This window comes from Anas platyrhynchos, chromosome 27, assembly GCF_047663525.1.
Source record: "Anas platyrhynchos isolate ZD024472 breed Pekin duck chromosome 27, IASCAAS_PekinDuck_T2T, whole genome shotgun sequence".
Taxonomy (NCBI): Eukaryota; Metazoa; Chordata; class Aves; order Anseriformes; family Anatidae; genus Anas; species Anas platyrhynchos.
The window spans coordinates 6,769,930-6,792,155 of NC_092613.1; the positions used below are offsets into that span (position 1 = coordinate 6,769,930).

At 47.4% G+C, this 22,226-nt stretch overlaps 1 protein-coding gene across 2 annotated transcripts in view; it reads right to left on the minus strand.

The window, feature by feature from the left end:
- Positions 1-14,988, minus strand: part of KDM5B (lysine demethylase 5B) — a 49,144-nt gene extending 34,156 nt beyond the window's left edge. The window contains exons 1-3 of one of the 2 annotated variants that reach the window (XM_027444941.3): positions 14,663-14,988; positions 1,774-1,851; positions 399-521 (exon numbers count right to left, since the gene is read on the minus strand). In XM_027444941.3, the coding sequence (XP_027300742.1) occupies positions 399-521; positions 1,774-1,851; positions 14,663-14,800 (339 nt within the window). In that variant the 5' untranslated portion in view covers positions 14,801-14,988. Of the gene's footprint in view, positions 1-398; positions 522-1,773; positions 1,852-14,011; positions 14,147-14,662 lie in introns of those variants that run through there. The other variant, XM_072028405.1, reaches the window with a different exon arrangement.
- Between the last annotated feature and the right edge of the window lie 7,238 nt (positions 14,989-22,226).

Below are 22,226 nucleotides of genomic sequence, written 5' to 3' on the forward strand. Positions count from 1 at the left end.
TGCTATCACAATATATAATCTCCTCCACAAGTTCAACAAGCCTCATCCTAAAAGTAACTGGATGTTGTTCTCTCGTATTCTTAATAGAATAGTTTTCTCACTGCTGTCATGGTTCAGAAGCTTCTTCCAGTTAAGCTTAAGTTTATTCTTTGTATTCAATTTGTATTCAAGTTCAACTTTGAAGAAGACTTGGAAATTTAGTTTAATCTCCCTACTCATATGAAAGCTTCCACAATTATTATATTTCCTATTATTTTGTCACATTAGCTAGGTTAGGTTGAATAAAGTAATACGTTTCCATCTTAGATATACCCCCAAACCTATCTTGATCAATTATGATACCATCCCAAAACTGTGATAATACAACTTTTTAGGAAGACTTTTCTCCATAGTCTTACTCTATTAAGCTGAAATAAATCCAAGATCTTCCTCTCCACATGTGGAATTTTCAGTGTACATCCCTGAAGTTCCCAAAACTTTGCAATCTGGTCCAGGAAATTCAGCTTCACACGGGTTTGGGCCTGAAAAACAAGAATTGAATGGAATGCTAAATACAGATAAAGCTTCTGTTTCCCACAGCTTATAAGGTTGCAGCCTCTATTGCATGTCTGCCTTTTCCCTCTGCAATTGTAATTTTGCATTTTTTCCTTCATGTCATATGCAGGGGAAAAAAAATGTACAAATATCATATGTCTTTCCTGAAGTCACTTATTAACTTTTTGTAACGCATTTAGGAAAGTACTGAGAACAGACAAGCAGCAAGTTATCACTGCTAAAAAAAAAAACAAACGACCTAAATCCTGGTAACGCAGGTACTTTATTACAGGTTGCTTTTGTTAGACTGCATTTGGATCATTTGTATGAAGGAAGTAAACCAGTTATTGCAAGGAAAGCCAACTACTCTGTTTGTAGAGCACGTCACACAGTAACATCGGGCTCTGATTGAACACTTGCTGTGTTAAAGAGTAGTACCTTAAATTTTGCCACATTTCAATTTCATCACAATTTTCTGTGCTTAAGGTAGAGAACAGCCATGTCTATACACACCAGCTTGTTCTTAAGCTCCAGAGAGAGCTCTAAGCCAGTCTGTGTCCATATAAATCTCTTGCTTCCCTTGCACCTGAAGCCAACATTTGAGCTCTTACCCTGCACTTAATATAATCATGACGTCTTTGAAAAGCAAGCGTCCTCTGCTCATGAGGAAAATCAGGCAGGCAAAGAGTCACCATCATTCCAGTTCTTACCAGCAGTGAGCCAACCAGGACTCGCTGCCACTCCCTTCTTCTAGTCTGAATTATGAAAGCAGTGAATCAAAGTGCTTGTGAACAGCAGATTTTGCACCAACTGAACCCAGATTTTGCAATTGTTTCTTCCAAATGGCTTGTTATTTTTAAAGCACTCTGTAAATGCTTCATCTCTTCTACTTTTTAAAAGATGCTGTATACATGGAAAATGCAGACCAAAATTTATGGCACTTGAGAATTTGAGTTTAGCTGCTTATAAATGCCTCTATGTGGAAAAGGCCTGATTTTTTTGTTATTGTTGTTCCTTCGGCGAACATTAACTTTACTTTTTATGGTTGGTATGTTTTCATGTAAATTCTGAAACACATGGATTTGTGTGTGCTAATTCAGAACTGATGTTCAGATGTACCGAATGCTGTGAACTGAAGTCAAACAGAGCTCACGGACAATCAACTGGAAAAAAAAGGGGGGGGGGGGAAGAACATGTAAACATTCTGGAGCAGAAGCAATGTTTAGTTTTACAGCTTACCTCTAGTTCATTAAGCCTCTGGATCCTCGGAGTGAAGTGAAGCTTATCAACATCACATGCAAATGGAGGCTGCCAGTCCTGGAAAAAAAAAAAGTGCTTCATCAACAGACCCGGAAAATAAATGAAACTTCTTTTTAGTCCATTCAAAAGCCAGGTAAGCCTGAAGCACGGAGAGGTCTTTGTGTTTCCAAGCCCACCCCCAGCACCACACAATATAGCACTGTCCTCTGGGACCACAGCTCTCGGCCGTGCAGCCCCTGCTGGCAGCCATCTCCTCCCTCCGCCTCCATGAGGCTGACCCCTTTCCAAAACCCATCGTTATGAACACAACTAGCCAGGGAAACATGCAGCATCAACCCCAGCCAGCCTCACTGTGCAGCATTTCAATATGTCACTGTGCCTTTCAAGTAGACAGACACTGAAATGGTGAAAGAAATGACATTTTGAAATGGAAAACCTGTCCTCAAAGAGCCCTCGGTCCCCCTCCTGCACACACCAGGCAGCAGGGCCCAGGCTGTTTGCCCTATCACTGCAAAGGCCCCACTCCAAAATGGGAACCGTGGGCAGCTGAGGGTTTTGTCCATCCAACAGAGGAGCACTGCCTTCTTGCAACTCAAACCTCCCCAGGGCTTTAGATGGGAGTAACAAACACCCAGTAACAATCCTGAGATACAGCAACAGCTTCATGTGGTTACCACAAAAAAAACATTGAATAAGGAAGAGTTTCATGAACCATGATCCAAAACACAACGCCTGCCCTTACGGGGAAGCCCAGCATTTGGTATCAGGCATTACATGCTCCAGAAGGCCAACGCAGCAGCTAGCTCTGGTAACCGGCGGGCTCAGGAACAACCAGCAGCTGCACTACAGAGCAGAAAGAGTTTCTTAATTCCTTGTCTGCAAACATGTTGGAACAACTGGAATCTGATCAATTAGAAATGATTATTATTACTTAAACAAAATACCTGCAACTGCTAGCGTTATTTATACCTACAACTATAAAGCAATTTTATCTTTTACATCTCTGACATCTATCACATGCAGTTGGTTTGGCAACACGGAGCTTCACAGAACTAAATTAAATTTGATTTGAACTTGACAGTAATTTATTACATATAAAGCTATCTTATTATCGCTAATTACAGAACGAAGATAACGTGCACGAGAGCTTCTGATAGCAGAGGAAGACAAGAGCTGTCTACCAGGAAAGACAACAGCGCTTCCTCAATGCCTGCAGCCTCAGACAACAAAAATAAAACCAGTCACAGGCAGAGTATTTGTTACTTTAGCAGAAGGGCTTAATATGAAAACTAGTGTCAAAAATAACCATAAGGGACATGCAAGGCAATTATCTTATGTACCAACAAGCAGGCTGAATTTGTACTGTGACAATCTCATGCTGTCACTCCAAGCAAAGCCCGCAGCAGAAGCAACTCAAGGGAAGGGACACAAGAGCCGCAGAGTATGCAAAACCTGAGTGTGAAGGCCACCAACCTGTGTGTTTTATCAAGCACACACCAAACCTCAACATTGGTAATGAGAAGCTCTCTGATCCTACAAGGCGTTTTCAGCACATCAAGACTTGGCAAGGTTGAAATTAAGACGTGAACTGGAAGTTGGATGACACCAGGGGGTCTGGATGGCAGATTACCGAGAGGACAGTCAATTCCCAACAGCACGTGCTTCTCCATCATTTCTGTTCCGTGAGCAACACTAAGACTGTTTTCCAATGTCACGATGTTCACAAGGATAAAATTAACCCCACTTTTATTGACTCTTTTATTTCCCAGACCACCAAACCGTGAAAATCCCCAGTCTGACAGGAAAGGCAGGACGTCCTTTTGTGATGTTCAGACACTCGATGAACCATTTCTTGCCACTGAACTGTGAGACACGACTGGGAACATTTGGAGGCAGCCTGGAATGAAGTGTTGTACTTCAGCACAGCGAATCTGCCTTTCAAGCTGGTCCCATGAGCAGTTAGGCACAGCTCTGGGGCTTGCTCTGGGCATGAAGACAGCAGACAGAAGGCCAGCAGCCAGACCGGAGGAGGACAATCGGTGGTAATGACACAAAACACCCATGGGACATTCTGGAGACTAAATCACCCAAGGGAGAGCTGTAAGATCCTAAGTGCTTTGCTTAGGCTGAGAGAGTAAGGGCAAACAAAGAATCGTGTCAACTGGCTGCTTAGCTAAGCCAGGGCTTGCTGCTGATGGGTCATCCACAACCCAGAAAAGGAATCTGCAGAGAGCAAGGAGCAGGAAACGGGAGTGAAAAGAGCAAGAATTCGGATTATGCAGGGCAATGACACCACCTATGGCACTGTTACTGGGCAGAAAGCTGGGTGCCACTGGGACACAACAGGAGGAGCGAGATTCCCACCTGATCCCACAGGTTTCAGCTGATGCTGAAAGACAGAAAGACGCCAGGCTCTGCAGGACAGGCACAGACCTAAGACCCACGGCTAGGAAGGTGCCTGTCTTCAAACAGGACAGAAGCAAGCTTTTCCTCTCCAATGATGAAACCAAATGAAGTTGATGTGCATTATCTAACAGAACACCTCACTGATAACATGGCATACAGAAACAAACTATTGCAGAGCTAGCTAATTAGCTGTACACATCTCTTACTCATTACTGACTGGGGTACATTTTGGGAACTTCTCCCCTTTTTGCCAAAGACACTTGCTCCAACAACAAACTAGTTATCTATATTCTTGGGGGAAATTCACGTGACTCCAGACAACACTGACTTCCCTAACGGTATTTTCTACACCTTTTAGTTTTTAGGCTTCACAACACAGCAGTGAACAATACGCAGAGCAGAATGCTGCGGTGGCACGTCAGCTGCTTTACCAAGAGCAGCTTCAAACTTCATCCACCCGATACACGGCTCCCAGTCCAGCAGGCAGATGGGTCTGTCACCGCAAATTTAACAGCCGTAAAAGAGTGCAACTTTTAGCAAGGAGAAAGTCACTGCAACAACTCCTGTCGAGATACAGTAAATTGGCTTACTGAGAGGTAACACGGGATTTACTCTGGCTCACTGTAAAGCTCTTGACTTTTTTTTTTTTTTAAGCAGGAAGAGCTGAGGGAAATATATGCTAAGCATTATACAGCAGGTCATACTGGTTATTATGAAAAGGCTCCTCTGGCGTCAGAACCACAGCACCGCACACCTCATTTATCGCAGAACCCGTTTCACACGACGTTAGTCTGAGCTGAAGATACACAGCAAGCATCATTTGGAGAAATTACAGCATGAGTGATGAACAGGCAATCCTTACTATCACCGATTCACTTTCAAGTCACAAACAGCTCTATTTGGAGCATTTCAACTGAATTAGAAGTTGGTATAACCCATGAAAATAATATTTCGCATCTTATGTTCCAGCATATGGCAATTGCCTCAATTCCTAAACAAGATTCTTATAACTCTTCTTTAATAACTATGTTATTTACTCAACAAAAAACTCACATGCAATTTGAACCACAATTTACTAAGATAAACACAACTTTCATTAAAAGTGGAGCTACAAGGCATATGTTTGGAAAAAAAAAGCACCTCTGAAATGTAGCAGCACCACAAGAGGGAGCTTTTTCGTGGCGATGCTCATTCTGCCAGGCTGCTGATCCGCACGCCAAGCTGTGCTGAAGACAACAGCCCACACAAACCAGCTCCACAGGCCCATTTCCCTTAAGCCAGTTGCTGGAAAGTCTGTAAAACTTGCCTTTTGCATCCAGCGTGCATTTGCAAGGTCCTCAGTATCAACTGGTCTGGATCCCCTCCTACCCCCTATTTTTATTTAAAAAAACATAAATGTTTAAAAAGGTCGATTTGGCTTACTTTCAACAACCAGTCTAAGCACTAAGGTTAAGGATACACAACAAACAACAGAAAGGAAGAACTGAATTTCCTACAAAATCACGAGTTTTTATAGTGCACAGACTCTTCATCTGAAATGACTCCATGGCTTTCTATCGTCCGTAGATGACTGTAAGAAACCTGCAATAAAGATGAGCAAAATTATTTGCCTATGTTAGATTGCATTTGTTAACCAGATCTCGGCAGAATAAACCTGAACAAATCCATGCAAAAAATACACTGACATCAAAATCTGAAACTTTTCTACAAACTTTATAGGCAAATGTAACTATGCAGAAGGCATACTCCCAGGATCACATTAATATTTAAAGTACCAATGCAAACTACAGACTACAAATGCTTAGGAGAACTATTTCTATACTCTTCCTTCCAGATTCGCTGTTACAGAGATAACAAGCTTCATGTAACTACAGCTGACAAATCTTGTATCTCCGCCCAATTCACTAATTCAAATTTAACACCCCAATTCTCCAAATTCAAGCAAATGAGACTACCACTGTCATGGGTAAGCTGCTCTACAACTTTGTTAGCTTCACTATTTCTTTTTCCCCCCCATCCCCATCTCAGTTTTTTCCATCAAAAATCTTGCTCGCTTAATGTCCAAGAAGCTACTCCTGATCACTTCTTGGAAACAACGTTCAAGATAGTTTTCAATAAACAAATCGTATCTTTTTACATCTCTTCACAAAATCAGCTTTCTAGTGCTGCAAATAATGATTTTCCCCTGGATTTTTTCTGAAGCATCTCCTATTTCTTCAACACCTTTTGAAAATCACAAGTAGCATTTTAGTTGCTATCTCTCCAATGTCAGAAAAAAAAAAAAAAGTCATTATTTTGCTAGACAATGTCTCATAGTAAGATCCAAAAGAATATCTTAGCAATTCTTGCCATAGAAACACGAATTCATTCAGTTAACTACAGCAATTCCCTGCTTCCCAGGATGCCCACCCTGTACGCCTGACCTACATTCTTTGTTCCCCGATCTATGATCTTGCTTTTACAAAGGTGTGACACGATCGTTGGCTCCAAGAGGAAAGGAGCAGACTGGGTGACTCAGGAGGTCCTTTTTAGTCTCGTGTTTTTATGGATGTATTAAAAACACATTCAAAAGACACTCAGATCATCAGAGAATCTATGCAAAACTGGTCTGCACCACCATTTATCATCCCAGCAGTGTCAGTGGGTCATCCACAAAGCTTTCTTTGGAAGGGGAACTAATCCCTCTTTGACCCTGTTAAAAGGCTAACATGAGTTGATAACTCCAATCACCAGCTAACCTAGTTTGTGATGATGCGGTCCTCACTCTGTCATTTGGAGCGAAGGTGATTTTTCCAATAAAAACACTGAATTTCTCCCTGCTGATAAAGGGTCTTGGGTGAAGTAGCATACCGGTTACATGCAGCACTCTTCAGTAAAATGAGCTTGTTGAAGTATTTCTTTTAGTGAATTGAACTGGGCTCTGTTACATACCACAGATTAACAAAGAAAAACAAACAAAAACATGAGTCCTTCCCAACAGAGAACTGCTGCCAAAAAGATGAGCTTGCAATGGGGATCACCTCTCCAGACCCAAGTGTTTCCTGTGCCAGCTCCAAACTTGGAGAGAAACAGAAAACCACATTAACTGGATGATTCTCAAGTGTCAGAGCTGGCTGCTCCTTGGGACCCAAGGGTAGTGGACAGAAACTACAGTGGGATTTGAACAGCAGGACAAAACAGGCACCAGGGTTTGCATACAGATCTGTCTGCTGGAGATCTGGGGACTCCCTGAGCGTGAATAAATGAGTCCAGCCTGAGATGGGGTCAGACAGGAGCTTTATTGCCTATGAATGGTGAGAGGACACTTGGGCAGCACCTCCAGCTCTGCTCCCCCATTTTTTGGGAAATGATTGCAGAGACCCAACCTAAATGCTGATTCAGAGAAAAAAAAAAAATGTGGGGGGAAAGCAACCATTTCAATGTGAACAAAGCTCGGGCTCCATCTCTGGGAAGGATGGACCCTTAAGTAGCTTGCTAAGTGCCACCATCCTGAGGAGGAATGAGGCAGTGAATAGGGACAATATGGAGAGAGCCTTGGTGGAGCCTATAGGAGTGGCACACCCAGCATTGTCTTCACTGGAGGTGGGGAGCTGGAAGCAATCACAGACTATTAGCTTTTAACTGAAATGAATGTGCTTTTAGTTAGGATAAACTTCTCAGCCAAACCTCTCAAGTCTTAAATATTCATAACCCTAACACCACACCTAGCAGACAGCATCCATCTGAGTGGGGCCAGGCTCAGCTGCCAGTGCTGAAGGGCATCAGCCCCCAGAGCTCCGCCACTCTTCCCCCAAGGCCTAAGGGCTGTGGATGGTCTCATTTTTTTGGTCTGGACCTGCTGCTACCTCCAGAACATGTCCAACCGGTGAGCAGCACAACCACGGTGCTGCTTGTGGAGCTCTCCCATCCCAGCGTGTAGGAGCCGCAACCACCAGCTTCCAAAACCATTTTTAATCCCAGTTTAACTCGGATTATGGGAGGATCTGAAGGCACAGCAGGCACCCAACAGACAGACACACGAGAGCCATCTCCAGCACCAGCACCCGGCTGATGATGGCTCCAGCTCTGGGCAGGGTCTCCTCTCTGGCTCAGCAGAGGCCTGAACTCGCCTTTCAGGCTCTCCCTTCAGATTATTTTCACTTGCAAAGCACCTACTTCAAGTGAAGACCATTGCTTAGGCTCCTGTAAGGGTGACAGGTTTTGTAAACCCAGAGGTTCTCCCCAGCTTTTCGAGGCCTTCAGCTTGGCCTCCTGCACACACACCCAGCCCTCGGCCCTGCAGGTCCCAGCAGTGACCCAGAAATTTGGGTCTGAGAGAAGGAACATCCTGCTGGACACACAGGCATAATAAATGTGTTCTGCTCATGGACAGCATTAGTTTCATGGCTGGGGAGGGGGCTGCTTTTAGTTTGAAGCTCTAATTTCAGCTTTTAGCTCACCGACACTGTTTATGTCTCTCAAGTTAAACAAGCAAACTGAAAACCAACAAAAACTCCCCAAACCCTGCACTGCTGCCTCACAATTAGTTTCAGACTAAATCGTTTCATCTGAAGTCTTCTATGAGCTAGACAGAGCGTCTGAACTCCACGCTGGAAGGGACTGACTCGAGGTGAGGATATTCTCTCATCATTCCTCAAGTACACTCCATTTTTTCAGCATTTCTGAACTGCAGAAAACACACCACTGGTCACGCTGCACGGAACAGTTGTCATTAGTAATATAATGTTGCTTTTCCATATTTCCCTGATAATTAAAGCTCTGGGACACCGATAAACAAGCTGCTCTGGATTTACCTTATTTCACAGTATAACCCCTGGATTGAACATAGCAAATTCTTCACGTAAAGACCTCCTGAAGAGCTTCAGTGGCAGATCTCATTTTCTTCACCAGAATTTGACAGCCTGTAAACAGGAGCCTCAGCACCAAGATACCTCTTCCAGAAAACACCCATTCTTGATCTGAATGTGTCAGAAGGTGGCAAACTCATCGTCTCCCTTATTTTTTTCCCCTAACAGCCGATCACCTTCCCTGTTAAAAATGCATGTCCTGTTACCCAACTCGAGTGAACCTGGCTCCGGCTCCACAGGAACCAGCGGCTTGCTGGCGCTTCTCAACCCGACTGCCACGCTATGCTGTACCTATCATTTTCTCCCTATGAAGCTTGCTTATGTATTGTAATTATCTGTTTTCTTTTTGATAAAATAAACAGACCGAGCCTCTGCGCATTATCAAATCCGAGGGATCACCACCATCAGCTTCCTGTTTAGGGCAAACCAGAGCAATTCTCTGCATTAACTCCTGGTGTAGCTGTGCTGCTTTACAACTCCCTCAACAAAGGTGTGCCAGAAGTTAACTGCATTTAGTCCATAGCTTGAAGGAAATCGCTTTATTTCTCCATTAAAAAATAAATAAAATCAAGGAGGAATGTGGGAAGCAGGAGGGACTTTAAATCCAGACCAGCTCCCTCAGCAGGCTGGCCACACAGCTGAATGAGCAGCCTAAATCAACGCTGTTCCTGAAAACGTGCCCCGGAACAACAGCTTCAGTTCTTAGAAGCCCCCGTGCCTTCAGCTCGCCCCACTCAAGCCATGGTACAGTGACATTTTTCAAATTCATTCTTCCGTGTGCAGAACTTTCTCGACACTTCTCCACACCCGCTCTAATTGTCAGATCTCTTTAAATTTCTCAGATGAATGCAGCACTCTAAATGCGGCACTCTTCTCAGAACCGTGCTACTAGAGGTAAAATCATCTTCCTATTCTTTACCAGGAAATTCAAGAGCTGCGTTCGCTGATTTACCCAAAGCAGCTCTCCTAACATCAGACCCGTTTCCACAAGGATTCAATTATTTTTCTGCAATCCCCCCTCCTCTAAGACTGGTCCAGGCTCCTTTGTTCCTAAAGGTAAAAGCTCACATGGAGTCCTACTCAAGTAGTGGTTATTGTTTCGTATCTTCCAGTGTTTATTAGGCAATCGGGATCACCCTGTAACAATGAGGCACCTACCATAAACCTGTGATCTATACAAAATAATTTCCTTTGTTCTTCTAGACCCTTAATGAAAATTACATACTGTTGGCTTGAGGTTTTGAAAGACCATTAGAAACCTATCCTTCATTATAATTTCTCATTAATAGCTGAAATAATTTGTGATTCCTTCGGCGTGGTATCAATTTTGCAGAATAACAATTATTGTAATTAGAATACTGAAACATGCTCAATTATAGTTTATAGATCTCAGATCATGACAACACAACCAATTTAACCAAACACGTAGTCTAATGGAAAACAGGAAAACTAATCTGACAACACCATGCAATCGTATTTCATGGTATCACCTTTTGAGTTCCTGTTCAGGACTGTTATCAGCCATTCTTCCACCCTGAAGGGAGACACAGTTAACATCTCTTGCATGCAAAAGAACTTAAAGCCATGAAGAAGTTAATTCCTCTGGAAAGTTTCCCAGTATTCCAGGATTTATTGGAAATTTGAGTTGATAATTTAGAGAACTCCAGTGCCAATTCCTTCAAGATTTCAGTAACACTAACACAGATAATTTTAAAATATTTTGTTCTACCAGGGCAGACTTCAGGTTACTTGGAAGCCTTAACTGCGCTTCTCCATATTCACATTACTCAAAGCAATGACATTTAGTCTGAATGTTAATGTTTGGCTATTGGAAAAATACAGTGTTTCTAGCCTGTTTTACAGAATTTTGTATTTTGAAACTGATGCATATGGCAAGGAAGGCTTAAGTAATTGTTATCTGTTATTTCTTCACGGCTGCAAAGCAGCTACTCAACCAACTGGAAAGAGGAGTCCATTCTCAAGTCAAATTTGGAGCAGGAACGGTAAGATGTGCACTACTCATTACCTTTTATTCTTGAAGCTATGCTGCGAATTCAAGAGAATGCTTACTTTCATGAATTAATATTAAAAAGCTACCTATTTCAAACAGCACTGATACCATTCTCAAACAATACTTCATTTCATTTAAGTTCCCCTCTCAATGCAGTGCTATCACAAAGTCTTCCAGAATGTAGAGCCAGCACTTGACATGCTGATTTTTGGAATAAGCCACTGTTCCAGCTTACCATTTATAAAGGACAACATAATAAAGGATATTTTCAGTTCACAGAAGAAAATCCAACTGCAACACAGCATGTGAAGGACTGCAAACAAGCTATACGCCATCCAGTTTTCTGCTTCTAGCTTTGCATCTTCCGTTCAGCAGCACAGAGTCAAAAATAATTTTAATTTAGGTAGCACATTAATTACTTGAAACAACCACCACCAGTAAAGCTTTGTATCTGGCTGGCACAGCTGCCAGCAGGACTGTCTCCTCATGTTCAAGGTCATGAACAAGAAGCCTTCAACTTGTTTTTCTATGTCATGCAACACAGTGTCAGGGCACACGGTTACCGGTGTGTCCTCAAGACAGCCATTTCAAGTCCAAACCAGTTAGCGTGGCATTGCTTTGTGCCACAGTCCTCCAAATAAGAGCCAAACTAAGCCATCAGTGATGACTGGAACGAAGAGGAAGAAAGCTGCTTTTGAGCACTCAAGTGGAAACTCTGAAATTCTAGTACTGCTGTGCAGGAATTATACCTGCTGTTAGGTCCCTGGACACCCTTTCATCCCGAGAACAGGCAATGAGCACCTAGAACTTGCTATTTTCCACCTGATGTCTATCAGTATGTCAGGTGCCTTGATATCCCCCTCGCAGAACAGTTCACTGCCCTACAAACCTTCAGCATGGGAAAAGACACCACAGATGTGTTTTCCCAGGCATATCTGGTGCCCAGATAATGCTAGAAGAAAGGTGCCAGAGAAGATATTCCCCATCCTTCAGAGACCACAAAGTTCTTCTCTTTGTGCTCCAGGGCAGAAATATCAAAGCTATCTTAGGAGCACTGACTTCTTCATAAACTTGTGAAGATATGACCGGGCATCACCAGTTCCGTATAACATTACTCCATACTGCAGTTCAGACAGAAAAGCACAATTATTATCCAGCAGAGTTTAAGCTAAAACAATGCAAACCCAGGGATCAAATTAAAAGTTTTTTTTTTTTCTGTCCTGGATCCTGCACAGTTCACAGAGCTGCATACCTGCTGTACAGCAGCCCTGGCAGGTAATCAGACTGAGAACGCAGGCAAAAGCTTCACTTGGATGCAGGAAGATTGCCAAATGTAAGCCATCCCTGAACAGCACGTTTGGCTAGAATGTACACAATTTTGTGAAAAGATTGGTATAATTTGTAGGCCACAGTATTATAAGCCACCTGATTATACTGAATATTCGTTGCACCTCCTGCTTCCAGGGGGAAGGCCAGGAACTACGTCAACTTCAAGGCTTTCTCTGGTAGATTTGGAAGGGCTCCCTCTATGCTTCAGGCCGGTGAACGATCAACTGCACTTGCACAAGTCTCCGGAGTCATTATCTAGGGTAGATAAGAGCTGTAGTAGCTAAGCTCTCATGAAAGCCAGGCCCCATATAACTATTAGGTGTTGTTCCGCCTTCAGCAGCTCCGACTATTTTCATCCTACTTCCAAATACGTTCAGTGAAACATATGAACATAAATACAGACAGATCTTCGCGTTTCAGTAAGTGGAGATGAGAATATGCCGAGAATGCAGTTGTAGTAACTAATTTATTCCTTAGGAGAGCTGTTCATTTATGACTCTCTAACAGATAATGTAGCTCACAGGAAGCTTTATGATAGGGCTCTGACTTTTTTTTTATACAAACAGATGAGAAACATCGATGAGATTTTTAAAACAAGTCACAAAGGAAAAAAGCCTCCATAAAATTTCTGTTCTGCTCAGAGTTGCTGAAATACTGCTGACAATATGCTCTCCAAAAAGATTATTCTACTCAAAAAGATTACATAAGTTCAGTGTTGACGGTATAATGAAAACCATCTTATCCCCTTAACTATGTCAGCACTGCCTGAAAAGGGGCACTGGTATATTCTACCTAGATCTAAATTCAGGAGCGTTCTCACGTACGTTCATACAAACGCAAACCCTTGCTGTGCTCCCAGAAAACAGAAACATCTTCCTCTCCGAGATTCGCATCATTCGCTTCTGCACAAACATTTCTATCACCTCAGACAGTAACGCAGCAAGTTACTTCACTTTATTTTAATTCGGGAGGAAAAGGATGGTTACCAACAGGAGTCCCAGCAACGATTAAAACACAAAACTGAGAAGAGCGTGAGTTTCTGAGCATTATTTTCTTTGAACTCCAAGCATCACTCACAAAACTAAAGTCTGCAGAAACGTTTTGTCAGCTTCACCTCTCGCTGGATGAGATTTAAGGCTCTCAGTTGCCGTTTAACATTCGAGTTGTTGCCGTCACGTAAACCACCTCAAGCCAGCTGCACCACCCCGGACTTGCACCACCCTCCACTTAGAGAAAGAGCAATTCACCCAAAATAAGATGATTCACACGTGCCTGTTAATTAGATTTTTACTTTGAGAAGCCCCTCTCCTCACCAGTGCGATTGTTTATCCCTGTAAAAGAACTAACAATTATGACTACACAAACTATGGTGCTAAGATCTTTCACAGTATTTCTCAGTAAATTGGGTCGCCTAACAAAAGGAAATCGGAATTCACACCACAATCGTGAGCACGGTACACCAAGAGTCGAGGTGATGATGATGAAGATGAAGGCTTATTACTCTTCCCACTGTGTATTGCATTCTAAAATGGTGGCCATGTCTGCCTAGGCTTCAGCTCGCACAGACACCACTCCAACTCCGGGCTGCGGAGTTGGACGGCGCTCAACTTGAGGAAATAGTTACCTGGATCAAATAAAAACTGAGCCGGACCCCATCCAGGGCTAGGGCCGGGCCCCCGGGGAGGGGGGCGAGGAGAGGCTGAGGAGCGGTGTCCCCAGCCCTCCACCACCACAATGCCAACATGGAGGGCAACACCCAAGCAGCTGCCTCCTCCAGGGCTCTGCACGGGGGCTGCTCGCCCCCAGCAGCGGCTCCGGGACAGCGCCTGGGGCCACGTTGGAACTTTTTTTTTTGGAGGGGGGAAGCTGGGGACAGGCAGGAGAGGAACGGCTCGGCCTTAAGAGCCTGCGGGGAGCCGCGGCGGGGCCGGCTCAGCCTCCCCCCGGCTCCAGCCACTTTCGTGTCGGGCACGTCCAACACTTGGGAGCCACTTTGGGCAGCGGGGGGAGGCCGGGGAGCCCCCCCCCCTCCAGCCCCGGGGGCGACCAAACTTCTCAGCGGAGGAGGAAGAAGATGAAGAAGAAGAGGAGGAGGAAGGGGGGGGGGAAGGGAGCGGCCCCACCTGCCCGGGGGGCACCTGCGGGCCCCCGGGGGAGGGCAGCGAGCCCCGCACCGCCGCCCCGCAGCACCGGGGCAGGGCGGCCGGGTGCCGGTGCGAGCCGTGCGGCCACACAAAGGCCGTTCTCCCCCCGGCGGCGCCATGCGGGCACTCACCGGCGGCGGCCGCACCTTGCAGATGCCGGTCTGCTCGGCGATGGGCCGGATCTTGTGGATGAAGGCGAAGGGGTCGGCGAACTCCTCCCAGCTGGGCTCGAAGACGGGGCACTCGGGCGGGGGCAGGAACTCGGCCATGGCCCGGCCCGGGCCTCGCCGCCACCACCAGCACCACCAGCACCGAACAATCCTCCGCCAACCGCCGCCTCCAAACGGGACGTGCGCGTCCTGCGCCGGGAGGAGGCGGGGGTGCGGGGTAAAGGGGAGGGGTGCTCGGGGTGTGGGGGGGGTAACGGGGGGGAGGGGGGGCAAGAAGGCAGAGAACGAGAGAAAAAGAGTCCGCCCCGGGCTGGGCGGAGGGGGAGGGAGCGAGGGAGGGGGCGGCGGCCGCCCCGCCCCGTCACGCGCCTTTGTGAGGGGGCGCCCGGCCCGGGCTTGGGGCCGGTTGAGGGGTTGGGGGCTCCAAGTGTTTGTGGGGGGGGGGCGAAGATTCGAGACCCCCGCCCTTCACGGGGGGGGGTTAAGGGCCGGCTGCGAGCCTTGAGGGGCGGGGAACGGGGGGCAGCGAGCCCTCAGCAGCGCCTCGCCGGGACCCCACGGGCGCTTTAGGGGGGGTTATATGGGGGGTGGAGGGGGGGGGTTGTGAGGGGGGGGGGAGCTCACAAAATGTCCGCCCCAGCGCCTTTGTGCGCGGCCCCCTTTCACCCCCCGCTCCCAGCCGCTCCCCTCCAGCACCGCTGAGCTCGGGGAGGCCTCGGGACCCCGCGCTGCGCCCCCCCCAACACCTCCCAACCCCCCCCTCCCACCCCATCCCCAGCCCCTCCGCTCTCTTTGTGGGGGCCCCGCGGCCGGGCCCCGCCGCGCTGTGTTTACATGCGCGGAGGGATCCGCCCCAGCTGACAGCGGCCGCCGCCGCCGGCCGGCGCTTCTTTTTTTAAAGAGCCTCTCCGCCGCCCGCCATTGGCTGCGCCGCCGCGACGTCACCGCCGGGGGGGCGGGGCCTCGCCGGGCCGCGCGGACGCATTGTCTGCGGGCACGGCCCCGCGGACGGACGCGGGGAGGCCTCGCTCCGCCGTCACGGCCCCGCTCCCCTCACGGCCCCCCCCGGTTCCTTTTGTTCCGCGCCCCCGTTGTCTCCGCTCAGCCCCCGGTGTGTGTGGGGGGGTTACGGGGGGGGGGGGTGCAGGCCGCGGGGAGCCGCCCCGGAGGGAGCCCGGGGAGCCCTCCCCATCCTCCCCCCCCCCCCCCCCCCCGCTGCACGTAGCGCACGTGCCCACGGCTCGGCCACGCCCCCATTGTGGCCACGCCCCCTCGTGGTGGCCCCGCCCCCTTCTCCTCAGGAGGCCCCGCCCCTCCTCAACTCGCCTCAGAGGCGCTCGGGCGCCGTCCTGATCGCCCTCCCTCCCTCAGCTCGGCCCCGCCGGTCGCTGTCCGGGGGCTTTTTGGGGTCCCGGTGGCAGGGCCCCGGCAGCAGAGCCCTTCCAGGCTTCCACAATCCGTGTTCTAACTCCCCTCAGCCCGCCCTGCGGCACCGAGCCCAGCACAGCCCCGTGGGGAGCCCTCAGCCCGGGCCCACGCCGCCATTTCCTGCCTTCCCTGCACCCGCTGCCTCAGCCTGCCTCGGGGGCTCCCAAATTGCGATTTTTTTGCTCATCCACTGAAACGTGGCTGTTACGCACAAGCACACTCAGGCTGCAACTTCCTTAAAACTTCAGCTGCTGGCCTAAAGTTTGGCCCCTTTGAATAAAACTTACCCGGCATTATCAAAATCCCATGCAAAAACACTTTTATTAATACAGCAGTTGGGAAAGTCAAACACACCTGAGCTGGAAACAGGACCCAAAAGCACAGAAGCAGCCGGGTGGCAGTTCAGGAAGGAATCCAAGGCCCAGGGTAGCTTAATAATTTCAAAGCTGATACCATTCGCAAACACAGCCTGAACTTTCACCCTACCAATTTCCTATCATTCAGCTGTTCCCCTGCCACAAGAATTTAATTCATGAAATTATTTAGAGGAAGGAGGAAGTTGTAAGCTCTCAGAACTTCTGCTTACCGCTCAAATAAATAGGAAACTAAGTACAGAGGAGTCACTTCTACAGTTAAGAGTAGACTTATTCTCCTAGGAAGAAGAAGGACTGCTTTTGTAAAGGGCAGAAGGAAAGACAAAGGGAGGGATCCCCTGCATTTAGAGCCGAGCTCTTTTCAAAGCCCTGCTCTTGCACAGACAAGCTTACCCCGTGACTCACGCCTTGATCTGGCTTTAGGTAGCCAGCCAGGCTCAGCTTCTCAGAGCCCAGCAGCCACCCCAGTTGTTGGAAGCACCTCAGGTTTTCATGAGCTCTAGGACGACGTCCCTCCAAGTTGCTTGGTTAAATTTTATCCACAGCTTAGAGAAGTCAGCGAACCCACTTCCTTGTACAAAAGCAGAGCAACAATGAGAAGTCTTTAACCATATACATGAGACACACCGTAGCCGTTTTATACTTTCCTGTTAATACTTTCATTTTACACCAAGGGAACCTCCAGTACAAGTCACCTAAGAGCAGTCTGGGGAGAAAACTAAGCTGCTTCATCACCTTGGAACAGCTGCTCTGCACCATATCCAAAACTCTAGGGTCTCTGGCACCGAGGAAAAAGCTCTGAGCAACATTACTTTAGTGACTGTGGGTCTGAGTTTCTCAGGAGTCTTAAGGATGCCTAAACAACTATGGTTTCTGAGGTACAGAAAATAGTCTTTGTGGTAATGACTCCCCAAGTACTTGTTCTGTCAGCTGGAAGGAGCATGTTTGAAAGGATTATTTCTGCTGATAAAATCAAGAACAAAGGTCTCCTGTGGGACTCTGATGAAAAAAAAATAAATAAAAACCACTCAGGTGCTTTACCTTGGAAGTTACTACTGGGGAAGAAAAAACATTTAGTACAAAGATCTTCAGTTGATCAGAGAAGGGATACGAGTTATCAAGAGATAACCCAAGGATAAAAAGCAGATTTCTTGAAGGGAAGGTGAGGTGGCAGAAGTCTGGATAGGAAGGTAGCAATTGCTTAAGTAGTAAGCCCTGGAGGGGCTAGGGAGAAGCAGGACCTCAGCCCGGAGACACCACCTTTCATCCCAGCAGCCTGGACCCTGCTCAGTTTAATCCTGTAGCACAGCAAGAGCAGCCACAGCTCTCCCAGCACCTGCTGAGCACTGGTTGCACTGGCCTAGGACAGTGGGAACACTGGGAATGGAGATGAGCTTTAGGAAAGACTGCACCCTGCATCTCCAAGCAGACGTACCTGCAACTCTGGGCACTGAGAAGGACCAGAACTGCTCCCAGCAGCTCAGAAACTAGCAAAAGTCATGAAAGAAGGCGAATACTACACAAGTTTCACTCCAGGGCTACCTAGAAGCAAGCTGGAGCAGATCCTGCCCATGAGAGCCCAAGGCAGAGTTTTACGCTCCCAGGTCCAGAGAGGCTCAGTGCTGCACAGCGAGGCTGCAGCCAGGTTTTTTCCCTAAGTCATAGATAAGTGAAACTCCATTGAAGTCAAAGCACTCGTTTCATCAGAGAGCTTAGCCTAATTAAAATACTACATGTTCACAGTACAGGGCAGGGAGGGAAATATGCTGAGGCTCTCAGCTCTTTAAGAAAATAGATTCCTGGGAACAAACATATTTAGTAAGCAGAATGTGTAACAGATCAAACCAAACCAGTTTTTCCTGGGCCAACCAGCAGCTTGTACGAACCTGCAGAGTGGTTTGAATTTCATCATCAAGGCTAGAAAAGGGTTTTAAATTTGAGAAAGCCAGCTGCTCCCAGAGATGCTGATGCACGTCACTCCTCAGAGAAGTGTCAAGCTACTGAAATCTCAGGATCCTGATTAGAAATATGGAAGGATAGGAGATTCTGGATGTGAGATTCTGGAAGTTTTGTAAGCTCAGTTTGCAGGCTGTAGGCATTGTGCTGACTGCTGCCTCGGCGCTAGGGACCCAAACTCTTTGCCTCCCTCGTGTTTTGTCTTGGCTGAGAAGCGTTCTCTCACGTAGAAGAATTTGGTACTTTTTTAGCAGCTTTTACTGCAAGTATGGAGAAACATCAGTATCAGTACCTAGCTGAGTACTTTCTTGCTTTTCTTCCAGAAGATGTGCTCCATACCCCTAGCCTATTTTGGGCTGGCTGACAACATGCAGGCCTCATATCTGTACCATGCCTTCTGCACTCTGGAGAAGCCGAACGAGCACCGCAAGCTCTTAACTCTTCAGGCTGCAGGCTGAACATGTCAGCTACAGGAAACCATGCAGAGGGGCCACACTGAAGGGGCGGGCAGGAAATCTGAGCCTCTTTTGTGGGCTAGAATTGAGCTGGCTGGCCAAGGACGGAAGTCCCACAGCTGCACACAGCTCCTGGTGGGGACTATGTCAACAGACAGGTAAAAACAGCTGGTTAGCATGTGGAAGCCAAATACAAACGCTCAAGCATGGGAAGCCGTGCACAGTTGTGCAACTGCCTTCAACGTGACTTTTATTAATAATTCGGAGAGCCCCATGCCCTGTCATTAGCTTCTATTAAAGGCTGAGTGAGGTCTTAACTCCAAATCCACGGCGGGGCTCCCATGGGCACAAGGATAAGCGAGCCGCAGCCGTAGGAAGCGCTGCAGAGGCAGAGCTGAGGTGCTGCTGTTTCACACGCCTCTCCTCGCTCTCGGGCAGCTGCTGACTCACGCTCGAATTCCAGCTGTACCTGCTTGCTCCTCGCTGTGCTAATAGCACCTGGCAGCGCGGGACGCAATCTGCTCCCAGGCAGGACGTGCAGAGGGTGGGATGATTTGGTGAAGTGTGGAGGCTGACAAGGGAGCAGCCATCCACGGAGCGCTTGGGCAGTCAGCGAGGGTGAGGCCCAAGTCATTATCTTCCAGCTGGTGGCTAAACTAGGTCAGAATAACCTCACCCTAAAAACCCCTTGCGCTGACAAGTTCAGGTCTAGACCTCGGCACTCAGGGAAATGAATCTACTCATGGAGTCCCTGCAGTATGATGGGGTAACTGGAGAAATGCACCTTGCCACGATGCACAAAGCTACAAAGCTCAAACCTTTCTTAGAAAGAAGAATTTTTCAAAAGTTAAGGTGCAGCTTCATCACCCCCAGCCCCTTGGCTGCTGTGAAACAGAAAGTGCTATCACAACCGGTCCCTGAAGCGTCTGAATTCAGCTGTGGTTTCTGTGTGGGTTAAGGGGAAGCGGCGCTAAAAAAAACTGCTCTGAAGAGACCGTACCAACTGCACCTTCTGCCACTCTCGCCGAGCCCGCTATCACAACGGGCAGACACGTTGTACCACCGCTGATAAGCCCACTGCCCTCCTCCCCACCGCACGGTGACAATACACAGGGCCTGGTAAGGACGGAAGCTGGTCTTAGAGAAAGTGTTTAATTAACAAAGCTTGTTCCTACTCAAGCTTCCTTTCTCAGCTGCAGCTGAAATCCCCCACAATTAGACAGATCTGCTCCGGGATTCACTTGTTTTTAGACAAAGGGGAGCATTAAAGCAGTGGTGAGGAGCAAGAACGTAAGGTTTGAGGGATCCTTGTGCCCAGGTAACCCACAGCTGCGCTCAGGATGGATTAACACGCCTCGCTCAAGTACACAGAGAGAGGCCCAAGACTGCAAAAAGCCCAAACTCCAACCCAGGTTTCAAACAGCAGATACGCACCAAGTCATCTAAGCCCTGGTGGCTCTTTTAAATGCGTTAAAAATGAGTCTACAGCTGGACAGACAAATCAGAACATATGAACGGGTTTTAAAAGTCTTGGCTGATGAAGAGCCCTGGAAAAACTGCTTATAGAGATGTAGACATTGAGAAATGGCACAGCTACACGAATTAAGGCCGAGAAAATGTTTCAGATAATACTGATCACATACACGATGGCAATTGTAGCCAAGCAAAGGTGGTAAGAAGCCACATGAATCACAACCAGGCGGCCTGCTACAGGATCTGGTGGATGGCATTGGAGGTTTAAAGCCAGCTGGGGAGCCAGAAGGCATTCAAAGGAGAAAGGATGTGATTAAATAACCTGGCAATGGAAAGAATTTAGGAGCTCTACAGGCAATAAACTACTAAAATAAACAGAAATCAGACCCTCAGAATGCAGCAAGTTCTGGGGGCTTTTCACGTGGCTTTTCCCAAAATCAAGTTCCCTGGGAGGCCCAGCTTACTGCACTGATCTGTGCAACCACGCACATCCCACAAAGAAAGACAAATTTCAAAATACCCAACTGATGAGCATCTTTTGCAAGAAAGCACAAGACTGGACAAGAAAATAAGCTTCCCAGTGACCACAAGTACAACAGTGAGGATTGCTCCTGATCTGCCAGCACCTACAATTAGCAAAAAATGGGTGCATCAGCTCTTAGGTGCTTTGAGAAGTGTTCTGCAATAGGCTTGTATTTAATACATCCGATCAACTCTGAACAAGGTCTGAATCAATATGCAGACAAGCTGCCCTACTCAGCCTCATCAGACAAGTCTCACATGCAGACACACGTAGCAGCCACTAAATACTTGCAGCACTGCAGATAATGAAGCCAGTGCACACATGCTGCAATACACGGAGCTGGAACTTCACCAATGTTGGTAACTGTAATAGCAGCGAACAAGAAACAGACTCGGTGAGAAAACAAGGAGGAAGATAAACACTAAACAGCCAAAAGAATAAGACAAGAAACGGAAGTATTTTGCCTAGGAGGGCCAGAAACTGTTGCCTGAATGAGAGAAGCCATGGAAGAGGAAACCCTCCATTTCTGGGTGCCATATGTGCTTGCTGCAAGGCATTAACACCATTTTCAAAAGCGTTTGTGGACAATGGCAGAAGCTGTTCTGTAACGTGCTGAGACGTGACTGGGACACTTCACTGATGCGTGCACGTGATCCTGCATTCCACATAAACACTCCATAAGTCGTGAAGAACAAAGGCAGAAACCATTTTGCAGCAGTCAGCACCAAACCATGGTTGAGCCTGTGGTTCACTGAGCCTATGGTTCGACTGCAGCTGGCCCGTGGCACCCCATGCTTCCCCTACACCAGCTCTGGCCCTGGGCTGATCCCGTGCTGAGCCATCTTAGCTCATGAAGCTAAAAGCTTCACCCTTTTCCCTTCCCCAAGGTGCGTTTTCTTGCCCATTTAACACAAAACAGTGCCAGAACCAGTGCAAGAGCAGAGACAGGATTGTAGGGGTGACGAAAGAGGGAGTGCAGGGACAGTGGTAGCAGTTCAGATAGCTTAGATTGTCCCAAAACAGCAGACACAGGCATTCAAACCGAACTGAAAGTAGCTCTGCATGCAACATAGCTTGGACAGCTGGTGCAGAACTGCACCAGATCACCTCCAGACCTGCTGGAAAACAATGCCAGACAATGTTACATTAGCATCTCTTTGAAACAATGCATACCTGCAGCCTTCAGCCAAGGCAGGTTCCACACACTGGGTTTTGAAATAACCGAAAAGCCACAGATCTCTGCTCTCAGTCCAGCCAACTGAAAAGCAGCTTTTGCAAGTGATGATGTAAGACTATGAAATGCATTTGACAGTTGT